We start from the raw sequence: 17,843 nt of genomic DNA, 5'->3' as shown, positions 1-17,843 counted from the left end.
AATAAACACAGTTTAATGTAATATCCTGCTATAGTCAAAGATCCAAGCAGATGTTCATACCCAAAAATCAAGTTATCAGTGTATTGCAGTGATCACACAGTGAGTGCCAAAGTTAAAGCTAGGATAATATTTTGATAACAAGATAATAAAAAACTCGATTTAACAAAATTACAAACACAAGTTACTAGAACATTGAAGTAGAAAGTATTTTTTTTTAAGCAGAAAATAATGAACAATGAAATATTAGAACCCATTGGCTTGAACTTTGTAAAACGTATATACTTGATTACTTAACGATATAACAAACATATTAACAATAACCAAGCATACCATCATTCACATTGTTCAATAACATCCGTAAATGAACTAGGGAGTTACATTATGCACTAACATAAACCTAACTCTTTCTTCGGTTTAAATACACGTAATTCTCACTAGCAGCAATTATTTGAAACATAGACACCCGTATAACAATAAGTAGCAACCTGGTCGAAATCAATGATCAAACAAGCGAAAGCATAAATTTTAAGCACGTAACGCATTAGTATTCAGACTTTCTTCAAAAATAGGTACGTCTATATTTTCCAAAAGAACATGTGCTACGACTCCATTACCACTTGCGTCGTCCATCAAAGTTACTACATTTTTCAGCGGTACTGTCCCTGGGGCAACCCAAATTGGCTTTCCGAAGCCAAAGTTAGCTTCATAAAAAGAGAACTTGCACCAACTAGTTATTCCAATTAAATGAGTAGATTCAGGATTAAAGTTAGCCATCATTAAAATAGGATCCCAAACCATCGATTTTCCTTCTTCGGTATCGTGGTGCACTTTTGAGTAGTTATTTAAAGCTTTCTTAACCGAATCACTTATAACATCTGCCAACTCTATAGTAGTTTCAAAATTACCAGATTTCGTGAAGCAATAGGCCCAAAGATTGCCACAAGAGTTTTTATGAATTAGGGATGCCATTTTCCCCCTTAGATTTATCGTCTGCATTACCATAGACTCTCTTGAATATTTATAAACTGCGCGATCCACATCAATGAAAGCCTTTGAAAGGATGGCCATTACCAATTGTACCTTTGACCAATGACGGGAGTTAACATTTCCACTTGCGAATGCAGCGTTCGCTCTAATTTTTGATATTTCATACTCAGTGAAGGAAAAACTCTTTCTTGTAAATTTGGCTAACATGTCACCGCTAATAGTTGGTACATCAATAGCACGTAGACCACGAGCAGGAAATATGGATGATGAGTTGAAACCGGACCATGAGAATTTGATCTCATTTTCTTCTCGGTTTATAGCAGCCCAAACATTTAAGAATGTACACAAAGTGGACGCGTCAACAATCTTGTGTGTAGCTCTTACACCAACTGCTACTCCTCCACACTCGAATTTAGTAACTTGTATTGAAAGTAAAGGGCCAGTCAAATTATGAGCCCCACGAGTTTTAAATGAAATGAACTCATCAACCAATCTAGTATCCGTTTCCAATTCAAGAAATTCATGAAGTTTGATGTTAACTTTGGCGTGTATAAACTCAACGCCTTCATCATTACACTCAATGACTTGAGTTTCATCAACATATCTACCGGCAAGAGGGTATAATCGCGTTAAGGTCTTCTCTAGCGATTTTTCTAGCCCAACAACAAACTTTCTATTCTGATCACAAATCGGTGAGAAGAAAAGAACGACATCTACATTCCAAAAAGGAGCAACCTCGTCGAGGAAGCCTAACTTATAGCGATGATGAGTTTGAGGGGTTGGGACAAAAGGTTTTATGAATGTGCTTGATTGTTTTGAAATCTTCATCTTTTTAGATTTTAGTACTCAAAAAATTGTAGAAGTGCTATAAGATGACAATGCTTCACCTAAACTAGAGCTACATTTATAATTAACATGAGATCATAGATACTTCAATAATTTTTTAATATTAGAGTATTAATTCGAATAGTAATATATAAATTCCAAATCAAAAAGTCAACTCGGCTGACTTCATTAGGAGTCAATATCAAGGTACATCATATCACACATTCTGTTAGTTACTATAATAATGTACATTAATTTACTACATATGTGCGCCATCATGAAATATCTATCAATTAACAATATGTTGTAAAGCATGTATACAACTGAACACATACTCTCTTAATAAGTTGAGGGTAAAATTATGTTAAAGTTTTGTCTTTGGGTCTTTCAAGTTGTAACAAAACTTTGTATAAGATCGGAGCAGATTGATCTTATACATATACTAACTGATCTTAATAAGTTGTCTTTGGGTCTTTCAAGTAGTCTCAGTATATACTAACTGATGAAGACGAAATAAAATTGCAAAAATAAGCACACCATATTGCACGAACAAATAATAATGCATCAACGATTAGAAAGTAATCTGCATCCCTTCCATACGATCATCAACAAAACCATAGTCCCAAACTGGTAATTAGTTGTATGTTTGCATCTTGACAAAATATTAAAACACAACCACCATAGAGTCTTGAGACGCTTTAATGATGAAAGTAACAATTTAAAACCATCCGTCGATTTTGCATCCCTGATTATTAGTTGTATATATTTCAGAAAGATAAAACCTTTTTAAGCTTTTAGGAGTTTTTTAAATCTTTTAGGAGCTTTTAGCTTCGAGCTTTTATGAAAAAACTCATGCTAATAAAAAACTTCGTGTAAGCTTTTAGATGAAGGGTAAAAGACTAAAAGCTAATAGATGTAGCTAATTGATGTAGCTAATTTGTCAAACACCTAAATACATATAAAAAAACTAACAGTTTACCAACTAGTTTTGACAGACATACCCAATATCATGACAAATTTTATGAGTAGTATGACTATATTACCTATGTACATGTTAAGTAAATAACGAAAATTTGACAAACGTTGCCTAGCCTAGATGGAATTGGTCTCATTAGTAGATTTCCATAAATCTTGATTAACGAATACAGGATCCAATGTTATCGCGTCATGATATAACTTTATTCTATCTTTACTGGCACAACAAGTGCTTATATCGGCATAAATGAGAAAAAAACTTGTTTGATTGGTTAAAACCTAATTGGGTCAACTCGTGCATAAAAATTATTAGTAACAACCCACATTGGTATTTGTAGACGTTGTTTTGATGGAACTTAGGATGCTTGTAACACGATCTAGTGGCGAAAATTACTAGAACAATGATTAACCGAATATTGGGTCGTATCAGGGTCGAATTAGCCGAACTTAGGGTTGAATCTAGATTAGGACGACTCCTAAACGTAGGTATTCAGTGGTTTTCGGTGTTGAGATCGCCTGGGACGCAAAGTATACGATTTAGGATTATGAGAATGAGTAACCTCTCAAAGGAGGTCAAGTCTCGTATATATACTGCATCTAAGATAAAGTCGGTCGACTGTGTTAGACAGTCGGTCGACTGTGTGACTCAGTTGGTCGACTGTGTGACTCAGTCGGTCGAGTGTGTGACTCAGTCGGTCGAGTGTGTCAACACACTCGGTCGATTGTGTATGTAATTTAACTACTGAAAAATATTAAAGCACACAAACACATCAATTCAATAGTCACAAAGTAAAAGTTATTACATGACCAAATGTGCTTCAATATAAACGACAATGAACTAGGAATTACATGCACCAACAAACTCCCCCTATGACCTAGTTCAAAGTAAAGTAAATTTTCATTCACGATCATCACTCCATGTATGAATTTGTCACCCACTTCCTCAGATAACACGGCTTTGCAACTCTGTGATACTGTTCAGCTTGAACTCTATTCTCTGGGTGCTATATCATCTGATTGTAGTACAGGGTAAACAATGTGTGCTTCAGAACAGTTTCTAAGCCAGACAGGATCCAACACCCTGATACTATCATTCTCATCGCTCCCATCTTTCTCCAACACTATGACCGCTTCCTCCGAGCGCTCATCGTAATACCACCAACGAAAATGTAAGCTGAAATTCTGCGGCATCTTCTTCACTGGAACCTTCCGTATGTATTTCACTGGTTCATATTTGAGAATCTTTCTTCGAACGCCTGTTTTCTTGTTCGTCCTGTAATTAATCATTGGAAATTGTGGTCTAAATTCTTCAAAAATCTTTGACCTGAATGACTTCCTTATCTTACGAATCAAAAGATCAGGAATTCCAGCAAAATCCTGATAAAGTATCTTTAACCTGGAAGTGACGTAAACTGAAAAACATGTTTGATGTAGTCCACTCCATATTCTTTCTTTATCGCGTAAATATCAAACTCCTTGATATATGCCCAAGCCAAGATTTTCCCTTTAGCACTTAAGCTATCACATCTCTCAATAAACTTCAAATACTGTGGTTCAACCTCAAGTTTCTTCAAGTACTTACGAGTATGCACGGAAACCTTGCACTCTTCTTTAAGAATCTCCACTTTCTCTTGATTCAATTTTACCAGCAAAAACCCTTCAGGCAACACTTCTTCTTTCTCCTTTTGCTATTTTTCCTGACATTTCCTATTCAAAAGCTCCTCATCCATTCTGAAGTAATCAGCAAAAGTTGTAAGGTAATCATTAGACACACCTTCATACTTAGGGTAATCCTCCGTTGGCTCATCCTCAACAATAACCTCATCAAAATTGTTGTCACTTTCATCAACTGCCTCTCATTCACTCGAGTCATAATCAAGATTATTAGCTCTTTAAGATGATGTTTCCTTTTCGGCGTCAGAAGATTCCTTATCTTCTTGCTCTAGACGCACCATCAGATCGATTTCATCTCTGGTGAAGTCGTGAGGAATCTCTCCCTCCTCCAAATTATCATAAACAGCAGAATGATTAAGGCGATCCTGCATAGCTAAATATTCAGAAAGAGTTATTACTTGAAGAGGAGTAACGTATAGTGGGTTGTCCTCATTGTAACCCTTAGCCACTTCCAAATTAAGATTTTCTTCCTCATGATCAGAATGACCAAAAAGATAAGGACCTTCTTCAATCTCTTCAATAATCACCTTCTTCTCCCATTCTTTCTACCTCTCAGTCATATCTTGTGAATCCGTCTGAAGAGATACAATCGTCAATGCATGATTGTTCACAGTAGTTTCCAACTCATCAATCTTCTTTTGTTGCTTCTCAGTAGTAGCTTTCATTTGAGACGTCTCCGCGTTCTGTTTAGCTTTGTCTTCCTCAACAAACTTTTGAAATTTCGCAAGATCAACAGATAGATGCAGAAAACATCTGCCTAACATACCAGCAGAATCTTGAGCAATAACGGTTGATTGATGATTTAGCTGAGGCTGTTCTTGTTGTCGTTGTTGTTGTTGATTCGGCTGAGGCTAAGTCACATCACCACCAGTAGTCGGTTAAGTAGAAGGGTTGATTCTCGGTTGAGACTTAGTAGCAGAAGATGATCCACCCTCTCTATCAGAAACCTTGATTCTCAAATGCTTTTGTCTCTGTTTTGTAGACACACTTGGTGCTTCAGCAAGCTTTCTTTTCATCAGCTCAACCAGACTAGCATCTAACGTAGCATTCTCTACTTCATCTCTCAATTGAGGACCAGTTTGTCTCGGAGGAGGCTGATTAACCTCTTGATCACCTTAATATCAGTCTCGATACTAAAAGTACTGGTTTCATGTCGACAAGCCAAACCCTCCAGACACACATAATCAGGATTAATCAAATGACCAATTAACCTCTTTTCCGGAACTTCAGCGAAACATGTTCTTTGTTGCATGAACCTATTGAATGACTGATCGTTTAGGTGATGTTGCTTAAGTACATCCTGGGAAATCTTGACAAGTCCCTGACCTTGTTTGTCGAGGATTATCTGCATTAATCGCGGGAAAACAATATGACTCTTTCTTTTAACATTCAACAACATCCCATCAAAAATCACTTCCGAAAAGTTGAAATCCGCATTGAGAACTAATGCAACAAACATTGAGCTGTATTTCTCGGTCATCTCATCAAAACCACCCTTCATCGGGCTCAAGCACCTTAAAAGTACGAACGTTAGATAATGATACTGTTTGTTGAACTTGGTACGTTTCTGTAGATTCCCTTCCAAATTCACCTGGACGAATACATCAATATATGGTCCCATTGCGAGGTATTGACATCTATATGATACACGGTGATGATTTTGAATGCAACGTCTTTTGAAAATATGCCATGAATGACTCCATGTAATGTCTTATTCAATTAGCAAATACACAGCGGAAGCACTTTTAATACCTGAGAATAAACATGCTAAAAAGTGTCAACCAAAAGGTTGGTGAGTTCATAGGTTTATCATAAACCAAGATTCCAGTAATAGTAATAGGCCACAAGATTTCAGTTTCCATAAATATCCTTACACCATAGTGTAATAAAAACATTCTACAACCATGGGCACCTGGTAACAAGCCTTAACAATAATAATAATGAATACCCCTGAATGTATAAAGTGCACCGAATCAAGTGCGATAATAACCTCAAAGTACTAAACATCCGTTGACTGCTAGCGCGACTAGCCCGGATGGGGTTGTCAAACCCGATAGATCTATCAATAGGATTGGCGCCTACCAGTTCATAAACTAATAGATTATGTTACCAAGCTAGGGGAATATTTGTGATTCTAACCCACGTAGAATTAAGTTTAGTACTTGTGCCTATTTCGTAAAACAGTTATAAAACATTGCATGTATTCTCAGCCCAAAAATATATATTGTAAAAGCAATTAAAAAGGGAGCTATGAAAACTCACGATACTGTATTTCGTAGTAATTATGCGTATAACGGCACTGAACAAGTGCAGAGTTGACCTCGGATTCACGAACCTATATCAATTATATATATTAACACATATAATTGTAATCAAACAAATTTATATATTATCATTAATTGTTATTTTAGTAAATTACTTGTTTCATTAATAACTTACTTAACTATATTTATTTGGTAAGATAATATCAATAATAATAAATAAATAAATATTTATTTAGTTATAATAATATTACTAATAATAATATTAATGATAGTAATAATAATACTAACTATGATAAAAATTATGATAATTCTAATAATAATAATAACGATAATTTTAATTATAAAAATGATAATTTTATTAAAAATGTTAGTTTCAAGAATAATACTAATTTTAATAAAAATGATAAATTTAAAAATAATGTTACTTTTAGTAATAATGATAATATTTAATAAGAAAAATGATAATGATAATAATAATAATACTTATGTTAATAATAATAAATATAATAACAGTAGTTTTTAATGAAAATATAATGAAAATAATATTTTTGATAATAATACTTAATGATATTACTATAAATGATAATAATATTAGTAATAATAATTAATAATAATAATAATAATAATAATAATAATTATTATAATTGTAATTGTAATTATAATCATGATAATAATAATAAATGATAACTAATACTTACATTAGTAGTAGTAGTAATAATAATAATAATAATAATAATAATAATAATAATAATAATAATTATAATAATAATAATAATAATAATAATAATAATAATAATAATAATACTAATATTAAAAATGATAATAATAATAATAATAATAATAATAATAATAATAATAATAATAATAATAATAATAATAATAATAATATTAATAATAATGAAAATAGGCTACCTTTAAAAGAATAAGCCCCTTTTAAAAAAAATAGCCACTGCCCGGGCTCGAACCCGAGACCTATCGCTCACCCGAATCACTCCTAAACCATCTGCTCTGTTACGGTTTTCTGATTTAATACACAACTTATTTTATTTAACCTACAACTTTGTATCTTCTTCTTCTTCAATTTTATTTCGACCAGAGGACAACAAATCATAATAACGAATTACTAGTTTGATTTAGGATTTCAATTGAAACAGAAACAAACGGTTATAGATTATAATGGTTGACAGAAAAAAATGAAAGGATTAACAGCAGCAGCAGCTCGCGAATGAAAGAAAAAATATGAAGAACACAAATTCGATTTTTAACATAGAGATGTTTTGAGACCTCAAAACCTTCATGAAATATCTTTCAAATCGTTCCAAGAAACTTTCTGGATAATCAATTTAACTTGAAACATAAAAACGTATTCGAATTTTACCAAGAACAATTCGTTTGACTTTTGAAAATATAACTTTGACTCGAAAATTCGAACTCGATATTAAAATTGGGTATGGAAACTTTGTAGATAGTTTGCATATGGAATTTATAACAACACTACATTTATTGTGACGCCCCGTACAAAACCATAGTGTACGATTCGTCAACAACAGGATCTTTACACGTTTGAATACTACATGCTGTTTGAAAACCAGTTTGCATTCATAAAAAGATAGCGTTTTACAAAAGATGAATAGGAAACATTAACAGGAGTACATGATACTAAGGTCATTACAAAGCTATTGTTTTGAAAATAACATAAGTTGCGAATGCAAAGTAAAAGTTCCATGCTTGAGACATCTCTAAGTAATGCAGTGGAATTCTAACACAGCAAGTTTATAATACCAAGACAGCAAGTCTAATAGCGGAAGCAACAACGTCTAAGCACCTGAGAAATACACGCTTAAAAGTCAACAGGAATGTTGGTGAGCTATAGTTTGTTTGTAATCAGTAATGTAATATAGGCCACGAGATTTCAGTGCTTCAAACAAGCGTTTCAAATCAGTAATTCAAATCAGTATGATAAAGTATATGTATAACCGTGGGCACCCGGTAACTAGACTTAACGTTTATAACCCCCTGAAAGTACACTTGGCGAGTGCGTATGTTCACGAAGTATTAAACACCCGTTAAATGCTAGCGTGACTAGCCCGAGTGGGGATGTCAAACTCTATGGATCCATATCTAAGATTCACGTTCACCAGTTCAAAGACCAATGACTAAACGTTACCATGCTAAGGGGAATATTTATGCCGTTATATAACCCACATACATACAAAGTTTAAGTACTCGTGCCTAGCATGTAAAACGTAAAAATCGCATGTATTCTCAGTCCCAAAAATAGTAAAAGTAGTAAAAAGGGATGCTATAACTCACAGTGAATAAGCAATTCAAGTGGTTACGAAAGTATGCAAGTAGTAAGTCGGTCCGAAAGGTCGTCAACCTAAATCAAGGTTACTAGGTCAGTGTTCATCATCATAAAAGCTAAGTAAACTAGTCAAGTATAGAGGTCAAACAATAAGCTAACTTCGGTCAGCTGCTAAGGCCTCTACGTAAGTCGAAAAGACGCAAAATCAGTGGCTATGGCTCCGTATGGGAGTCCTATAGTTGCTGACCAATTTCTAGACTCAAACTCGTCTTAGTTTGACCGTGGTGACGGTCCGAGTGCGAGTAGGTCCGAATTTTCAGCACAACGTTACAAAGGAGTATTTGACTTTCGGAAGGCCATAGATCCTAAACCGTAACTCGGTTTAAGACGAGGTCTAAACGGAAAATCATCTACTCGAAATGAAATAACTGAAAATAAGCTTTCCAGTAACCCAGGTGGTCTGATCAGATACGAAAATCAGTGGACAAGTGCTCCGGTGGAGTTCTTGGTGCTTGATGCTCATCACGGTTCTCATCCTTGATGCTTGTAGCTTCAAGTGTACAACTCGTTGATGGTTTAGCATCACTTTTGACCAAGATTCTAACATCAATACACAATATGTTAAGACCAAGTGGTAACACAACTCATTTAAGAGTCTTAGATGGATGATGAACCAAGGTTACATCATATCCTTAGTCTTAACACAATTACAAGTCCTATTTATAACAAAGTTACAAACTTTACATCAATCAAACAAGTATGAATATGATCTAAGTCAAATGAAGTGATGGAACCCTAAACTAGAGAGCTTGGATCCCTTTCACACAATTTATAAGGTCACAAAGCTAGAAAGCTTGAACCTTTAGTGTTCTTGAAGATCTTGAAGCATAAAGCTTGGATCTTTAAGTTTCATGAAGACCATAAACACAAGTTTTGATCTTTATAACAAAACAACAAGATCATAAGCTAGAAAACTTAGATCCAACAAAAAGATATGAAGATTCAAGCTAGAAAACTTGCATCTTGGTTGTTCTTGAAGATCTTGAAGCATAAAGCTTGGATCTTTAAGATATATGAAGATAACAAACAAAAGTTTGAATCTTTATCATAAAATAACAAGATTAAAGCATAAAAGAAGTAGATCTACAAAGTTGGTGAAGATTCAAAGCTAGAAAGCTTGAATCTTCAATGTTCTTGAGGATTCATGCTTGAATCAACAAGATATAATCAAGATCAAAGTTAAAAGAACATGATCTCCATGAAAGGATGATGATGATACACGAAATTGGAAGGAAAAGAAGAAGAGAAAGAAACTTACAAGTAATACTAGAAAGGAAGGAAAGAAGAGAGCAAATGTGTGTGAAAACCAAATGAGAGCAAGTGTTGAATGAGAGGTAAATGGCTAGTATTTATAAGCAAAGTTTTGACAAGGATTGATGAGGTGGAGACCCTAGTGGCCGTAGGTTTTGAGGGGGAGGGGAGGAGACACCATTTTGCTTTTTGGTTAGTGGTTGTCTAAAGCATGTATTTATGCTAGAATCCCATGTAACAATATGGATAATCCTTATCCAAATGCTAGTATGACTCATTAATTAATTTATTTTATTTATTATGGGTCACTAGTAATAATACTTGGGCTAATTAATTGGGCCACTAGCTAATGTAGGGTGGGCTAAGGTCCAATAAGGTAGAAAGTCCAACAAGACTAACTATTGTGATCAAGTAAATAATTAGTTAAAATTAAGCATCCAAAAACCCAGGTAATTATTATTATAAAATAATAATTAATATTTCGCAGTCATAATATTCCGATTACGACAAAAGTCAAACGTGCGCGCAGTTCGCGGTTTAATCGAAACGTCAAGTAACGCTAACGGTTATAAAGGCTTCCAATAATTAAGTTAAGTATCCTACGTACTCTAAGGCACATTTTAACATATAAATGGAAGTAAACCACGTAAATCAAGTTTTCAGAGTATAAAGTAACACAGTACGCACAAATACGCAGTTTTGCAAAAACACAAGGCACAAAAGCAAGTCGAAAAAGCCGGGTCGTTACATTACCCACCTGTTAATGGAAATTTCGTCCCGAAATTTGAGGAGTGACTAAAAATGGTACCGTATTTAAATAAGAAGTAGCGTATCAAGGTTCTGAGAGACTCGTGGTTTTAGAAGCGAGCTATTTACCTTGAAAGGTACTTTAGCATATAAAGGTAAGAACAGGTATATGCCATTGATTAAGTCTCTTGTCCTAAGAGATCAACAAATTGATTTCGTTTCTGGCTAACATGAGTACGTCATCTGAATATATACCCACAAAAGGAAAGATGACGTTTTTAGCCTTACATGCATCTTCAGTAAGCTGGATGCATGGAATACATCATGAAAGTTACTAAACTCATCTAAAACATTGAGGGCTTATGTTGTAGTACCAAGCTGACAGATAGAATGGAAAACAGGGCGATCACAATATACCGCATGTGAACTCATCCTTGGATGGAAAGAAAGCACAGTTCCATAATGTAACTTTATCCATTCAGTTACATGTTGAAGTTAGGTTTAACATTAATCTAGAACAACATATAGTTGTGACCAATGAAGGAAGGAATATGTAGGGTAACCATATCCGTGATACAGATGTTTTAAGCAGTCCCTTCCAAAAGGATAACAAGATTCATAGATTCTTAAAGTATTTTATACTAAATTTTCGAAAGAAAATCGCACGAAAGGTGTGGTTCTCGAACGAGAGTGAACTCTCTGAGCGGTTCGTTCTGAATTTATCCTTATAATTAAGGGGATGCGCGGATGAGAAGATACGTGAACCCTAGGACATAAAGAACGGTTTACTATAAGTGAAAAGAATCTCAAAAATGATTCCTTGTATCTCAACATTACAGATGAGGTTTACGAGGATGTTGCGATTAGCCGTGAAATTTTGAGAATAGAAACCCACCTAGTGCTTTCCCTACAATAGGGTGACCACCAAGTGTACCTCAGAAAACTGATTTATCGGCCCGCGTTTTTGCCATGTTTAACCTTAAAAGGAACATTTTATGAGCGCAAAGACTTCCTAACAAATTTTATAAATCTGCCATCCAAAGTGGCTCAAGCGTTTTTAACAAAGATCTTAATAGTAAGCTTCATCCCTAACGGAGGGCGAGAAGAAGTGTGATCCATACATGGTGTAGTCTAATACGAAAACCTTTAATAAAATCAACCAATGAAGTTTTGAAAACCTTTAAATGTTTGATGTAACAACATAAACGGAACGAAGTTCCTAGTAAATTTAGAAGTATGTACAACGTGTACCATTTTGCACAAAACTATTTGACTTAAGTTAGACAGCTCAATAAAGGAGCGATTTTTAAATAATTTGAAGCTATAACTTAGTATGTACTAACCAAAATAAGTAAAGGTAAATCTATACATATATGATTTTATAAATCGCATAAGTGACAGAAAAGATTTTAGTACTTTCATTTGTCCATAAATCTCGTGAGGACCGCATAAATAAGCAAGGGTGTAAAATCAACGTGTAAAAATTTTGATAAACATAGTTTTTCGTATTTCAGAGGTTACGATTTGAAAAAGATTGAGTGGAAAATCCTTGAATCATCGGGTGACATGTCACCGGGTAATAAAAACTAATGAATTAAATGTAGTTTTGACAATTATCAGGACTTAAGTCTTTGGCCCAAAAATATTTACGTGCGAAGCCGTTGTTAAAAAGTGAGGTATGAAGGATAGAGCATGAGGATGAGAAGTTAATCGCTTCTTGACTTTGCAAAATGCCAAACAGGTTATGGCCAATATTAAAGTTGGAGTACTGATGATGTTAATATCGCTAGATGAGAATCCCTTGGAATAAGTCAGGACTTAGAATTATGTAAGAAAGATCATCGCTCTGACAGGTGTGGCAAATAAGATCCCTGGGGTAACGCAAAAATTTTGAATGGTTTAAGTGTTAGTGGATGCCCGAAGGCTCTGCATGACGTGGTAGTAAGTGCCTTCATCACACACACACACACACACACACACACATACACATGAATCTCTAGATTTCGACGGTTGTAAAGTCTTCATGATGACTTGGATACGAATAAGCAACGAATAATTTTATATAATAAGCAACGAAAGTTTTATAGAAATTGTTTAAGGTGATAATGTAAGAATAGAAACGAAGTTCTTAGTAAACTAGGGTTATGTACAACCCGTACCATTCAAAGTAAAGATCTTTTGAACAAAAGATTTGATTTGTAAAAGTGAAAGTAAAATTTCATATGTACTTGCCAAAAATAAGTAACCATTTACTTTATTTTTTTTATAACATATATGATTTCAAAAATTTGCACGAATGACAAATAAAATAAATTTACTTTTATAAAACCCTGGGAGGATCGCACAGTAAAATAGTGTGTGAAAAATTTTTGCAGCAAAAATTTTCATATTTCGGAGGTTACAAGTTGGAAAAAGATCGAGTAAAAGATTTTTGAAAATTTCGGGTGACATTTGAGCATCAATGTCACGAGGTAATGAAAACTGTTGAATTTAAATGTAGTTGATGACTATTAGTAGGGCATAAGTCTTTCGACCAAAAATGCTTAAGTGTAAAGTTTTTGCTTATAAGCGAGATACGAATGGGAGAGTATGAGGATGAGAATTAACCACCCATTGATTTTGGACAATTTTGAACTGGTATGACTAATATTGACGTAAGTAGTGAAAATGTTGTGATTATCATCGAACAAGGAATCTCTCAGAATAATTTAGGATTTAGAGTTGCGTAAGAATGAGTATCAAATAAGATTTCTGGCTAGTCCTTAAGATAGAATTTGAATCGCCGAAGTGACGGGATACAATTTCCTTTATGTATCATCGTGTAAGTTTGTCCATTGTATCGGTTTCTTTCATGGCTAGAAAGTGAGCAGATTTGGTGAGGCGGTCAACGATAACCCAGATAGTGTCATAACTGCCTATTGTTTTTGGTAGCTTCGGGATGAAATCCATTGTCATCCCTTCCCATTTTCATTGTGGGATCTCGGGTTATTGAAGTAACCCATATAGCTTTTGGCTCACCATTCTCGCGAGGTATACGAATAATCTTCTTACTATAAATAACTTACGCTTTCATCCTTCAAAGCCAGTCTGTTCCAACTATTTCATCAAAGCTTCCTAACTTGATGAGTATTAGGTTAATCTTAAAGTCCATTCCAACTAAATCTTATTATACTATCGCGAAAATTTTTATCAACCTTCTCAAATAACATCTGTTTGTGCGTAGATAACTAATCCTTTCCAACTACTACTTTAAAACTTCCAAGTCTTGTTGGCATGAGGTCATCTCCAATGACCCACCTGTTAATTTTTAAGGTACTATCTTAAATTACTCCTCTATCTCTGCCAACTTACCATTAGCTTGTCCTATAGAATACTTAACTCTCATGGTTGTTAATGGCTTATTAGTCATCACACTAGGATTCTTAGATATAAGGTTTCTATCACTCTAGTATTAAACAATTTCGAGACGATAAATCGTTGTGAAGAAACGTACCCTAACTAAAATCAGGATCCATGCGAGTCTCCATAGCTTGAGATAACGATTGCTTTATCGCAAGTAAGTCCAAAGTTTTCCCTATTTGAGAACTTTTTCCTTAAGTGTCTAGGGTGTCTATATTCATAACAGATTATCGAGTTATCAATTTCGCAATCAAGGCCCTTCTTGTACAGTATCTAGGCTTAGTGGTTATTCCTACCTCTAACAGACCATAATGCGAACACTCGAGTGGTTCCTACCAAAATTTTCTTTGAATCACTTCATATTCCTTATCTAGTAACATTGGGACTTCTGCATGATTTACTTCAATATAACCACGCTGGTCTGGCGTCATTATATTGTACTAAATCGTACGTTCATTCCAACATCGTTCCATATGGTCAATGTAACGTGTTCACTTCAAGTTCTACTCAATTTCATCTAACAGTGCTTTATCTATGCTATCTCAAAACAAAATCTACATAATTAATCTTAAGGTTTCTCGGTGTGGGTGCGTAGGTTCCGTAGGTCATGCCTCAATGTCTAAATGTCCCGAAATTTCTTCAAAATGTCCGGGTTCAAGTAACGTCGTTAGGTTCCTTTCTAGAAATTCAAGCTGGGTCTCGTGTTGAGTTGTACGTGTAGCAAGTAGTAATACGATATGTCTTGAGGTGACTCCCAAGTCTTTGGCTATGGCTGAGCATCAGTGGAAGGCACTCTGACCTTGTGAAAGGAGATGTCCTCCCAACTTCTCCAATGCCTAAGAGTATTAGGGACCTAAGTCTAGAAGTGTCGTTAGATCGTCGAGTAGTGGTGGAGAATGGAAGAGATAAGTGACGGTCACGAAAGTGTACGGGATACGGGTCATCTTGCAGAAACTGAACATCCTTCGAATGTTCATACGTTGTACGTGGCTAATTAGGGTGAGCTCGGGGTGCGGTTACTCCGACAAATCCTCGCATATCTCCTCCTCCGAGGATCAACTTTAGTGGGCGTGTAATCTGAGGGGTACTCCTCCTAGATTGAGTGAAGTAATGCTTCGATCTCTGGAACGGTGGAACATTAGTAACAGGTGGATTACAATACTAATTCTTAGGGTTAGACGTGTGGGAAATTGGTTCAGAAGAATATCTGAACTAGGAAAGGTAAGTTTTTCCAAGTCGGTGCAGTGAATAGCAGGCATGAAGCAAGCACGTAATCAGGCACTACAGCAACCTAGCTCGTTTACAGCAGTATATAGCATGGCAATATTAACAGTACTAAACAGAAGTAACATGCAATCGAAAGCAGATAGTAGCATGCAGTAGCTAGAATAAGCAAAAGCATGCAACGAGTTTACATAGCAGTAAAAGGAAACGGTAGCATGCAGCAAGTTTATACGGTAGTAAAAGTAAGCAGTGGCATGCAGTAGTAGTAAGCAGTAACATGTAGTAATATAACACAGTAGCATGCAGCAGGTTCCGCAGAAACAAGTAAACTAGCAAGTTGTAGATTAGTCCTATTAGTGAATCCTACTCGGGTCGGTCCTAGACTCACTAATGCAACCTAATTCCCTACAACCAATGCTCTGATATCAAATGTGATGCCCCGTACAAAACCATCGTGTACAATTCGTCAACAACAGGATCTTTACACGGTTGAATACTACATGTTGTTTGAAAACCAGTTTGCATTCATAAAAAGACAGCGTTTTACAAAAGATGAATAGGAAACATTAACAGGAGTACATGATACTAAGGTCATTACAAAGCTATTGTTTTGAAAATAACATAAGTTGCGAATGCAAAGTAAAAGTTCCATGCTTGAGACATCTCTAAGTAATGCAGCGGAAGTCTAACACAGCAAGTCTGTAAAGCAAGTTTATAATACCAAGACAGCAAGTCTAACAGCGGAAGCAACAACGTCTAAGCACCTGAGAAATACACGCTTAAAAGTCAACAGGAATGTAGGTGAGCTATAGTTTGTTTGTAATCAGTAATGTAATATAGGCCACGAGATTTCAGTGCTTCAAACAAGCGTTTCAAATCAGTATGATAAAGTATATGTATAACCGTGGGCACCCGGTAACTAGACTTAACGTTTATAACCCCCTGAAAGTACACTTGGCGAGTGTGTATGTTCACGAAGTATTAAACACCCGTTAAATACTTGCGCGACTAGCCCGAGTGGGAATGTCAAACCCTATGGATCCATATCTAAGATTCGCGTTCACCGGTTCAAAGACCAATGACTAAACGTTACCGTACTAAGGGGAATATTTATGCCGTTATATAACCCACATACATACAAAGTTTAAGTACTCGTGCCTAGCATGTAAAACGTAAAAAGCGCATGTATTCTCAGTCCCAAAAATAGTAAAAGTAGTAAAAAGGGATGCTATAACTCACAGTGAATAAGCAATTCAAGTTGTTACGAAAGTATGCAAGTAGTAAGTCGGTCCGAAAGGTCGTCAACCTAAATCAAGGTTACTAGGTCAGTAGGTTGTCTTTACAAGTTCAAATAGTGCATAAATAAGTTTAAGTGTCATCATCATCATCGTTCATCATCATAAAAGCTAAGTAAACTAGTCAAGTATAGAGGTTAAACAATAGGCTAACTTCGGTCAGCTGCTACGGCCTCTACGTAAGTCAAAAAGATGCAAAATCAGTGGCTATGGCTCCGTATGGGAGTCCTATAGTTTCCGACCAATTTCTAGACTCAAACTCGTCTTAGTTTGACCGTGGTGACGGTCCGAGTGCGAGTAGGTCCGAATTTTTCAGCACAACGTTACAAAGGAGTATTTGACTTTCGGAAGGCCATAGATCCTAAACCGTAACTCGGTTTAAGACGAGGTCTAAACGGAAAATCATCTACTCGAAACGAACTAACTGAAAATCAACTTTCCATAGCCCAGGTGGTCTGATCAGATACGAAAATCAGTGGACAAGTGCTCCGGTGGGGTTCTTGGTGCTTGATGCTCATCACGGTTCTCATCCTTGATGCTTGTAGCTTCAAGTGTACAACTCGTTGATGGTTTAGCATCACTTTTGACCAAGATTCTACCATCAATACACAATATGTTAAGACCAAGTGGTAACACAACTCATTTAAGAGTCTTAGATGGATGATGAACCAAGGTTACATCATATCCTTAGTCTTAACACAATTACAAGTCCTATTTATAACAAAGTTACAAACTTTACATCAATCAAACAAGTATGAACATGATCTAAGTCAAATGAAGTGATGAAACCCTAAGCTAGAGAGCTTGGATCCCTTTCACACAATTTATAAGGTCACA

At 35.4% G+C, this 17,843-nt stretch overlaps 1 protein-coding gene across 1 annotated transcript; it reads right to left on the bottom strand.

Annotated features, from left to right (window-relative positions):
- Positions 1 to 525: 525 nt before the first annotated feature.
- LOC139840427 (pelargonidin 3-O-(6-caffeoylglucoside) 5-O-(6-O-malonylglucoside) 4'''-malonyltransferase-like) lies at positions 526 to 1,815 on the bottom strand. The gene has a single exon (XM_071830694.1). It carries the CDS (start codon positions 1,813 to 1,815, stop codon positions 526 to 528), a length of 1,290 nt encoding a protein of 429 aa, XP_071686795.1.
- Positions 1,816 to 17,843: the final 16,028 nt, after the last annotated feature.

The sequence above is a fragment of the Rutidosis leptorrhynchoides genome, chromosome 4 (assembly GCF_046630445.1).
Source record: "Rutidosis leptorrhynchoides isolate AG116_Rl617_1_P2 chromosome 4, CSIRO_AGI_Rlap_v1, whole genome shotgun sequence".
Classification (NCBI taxonomy): domain Eukaryota; kingdom Viridiplantae; phylum Streptophyta; class Magnoliopsida; order Asterales; family Asteraceae; genus Rutidosis; species Rutidosis leptorrhynchoides.
This window is presented reverse-complemented; position numbering and strand designations above follow the sequence as displayed.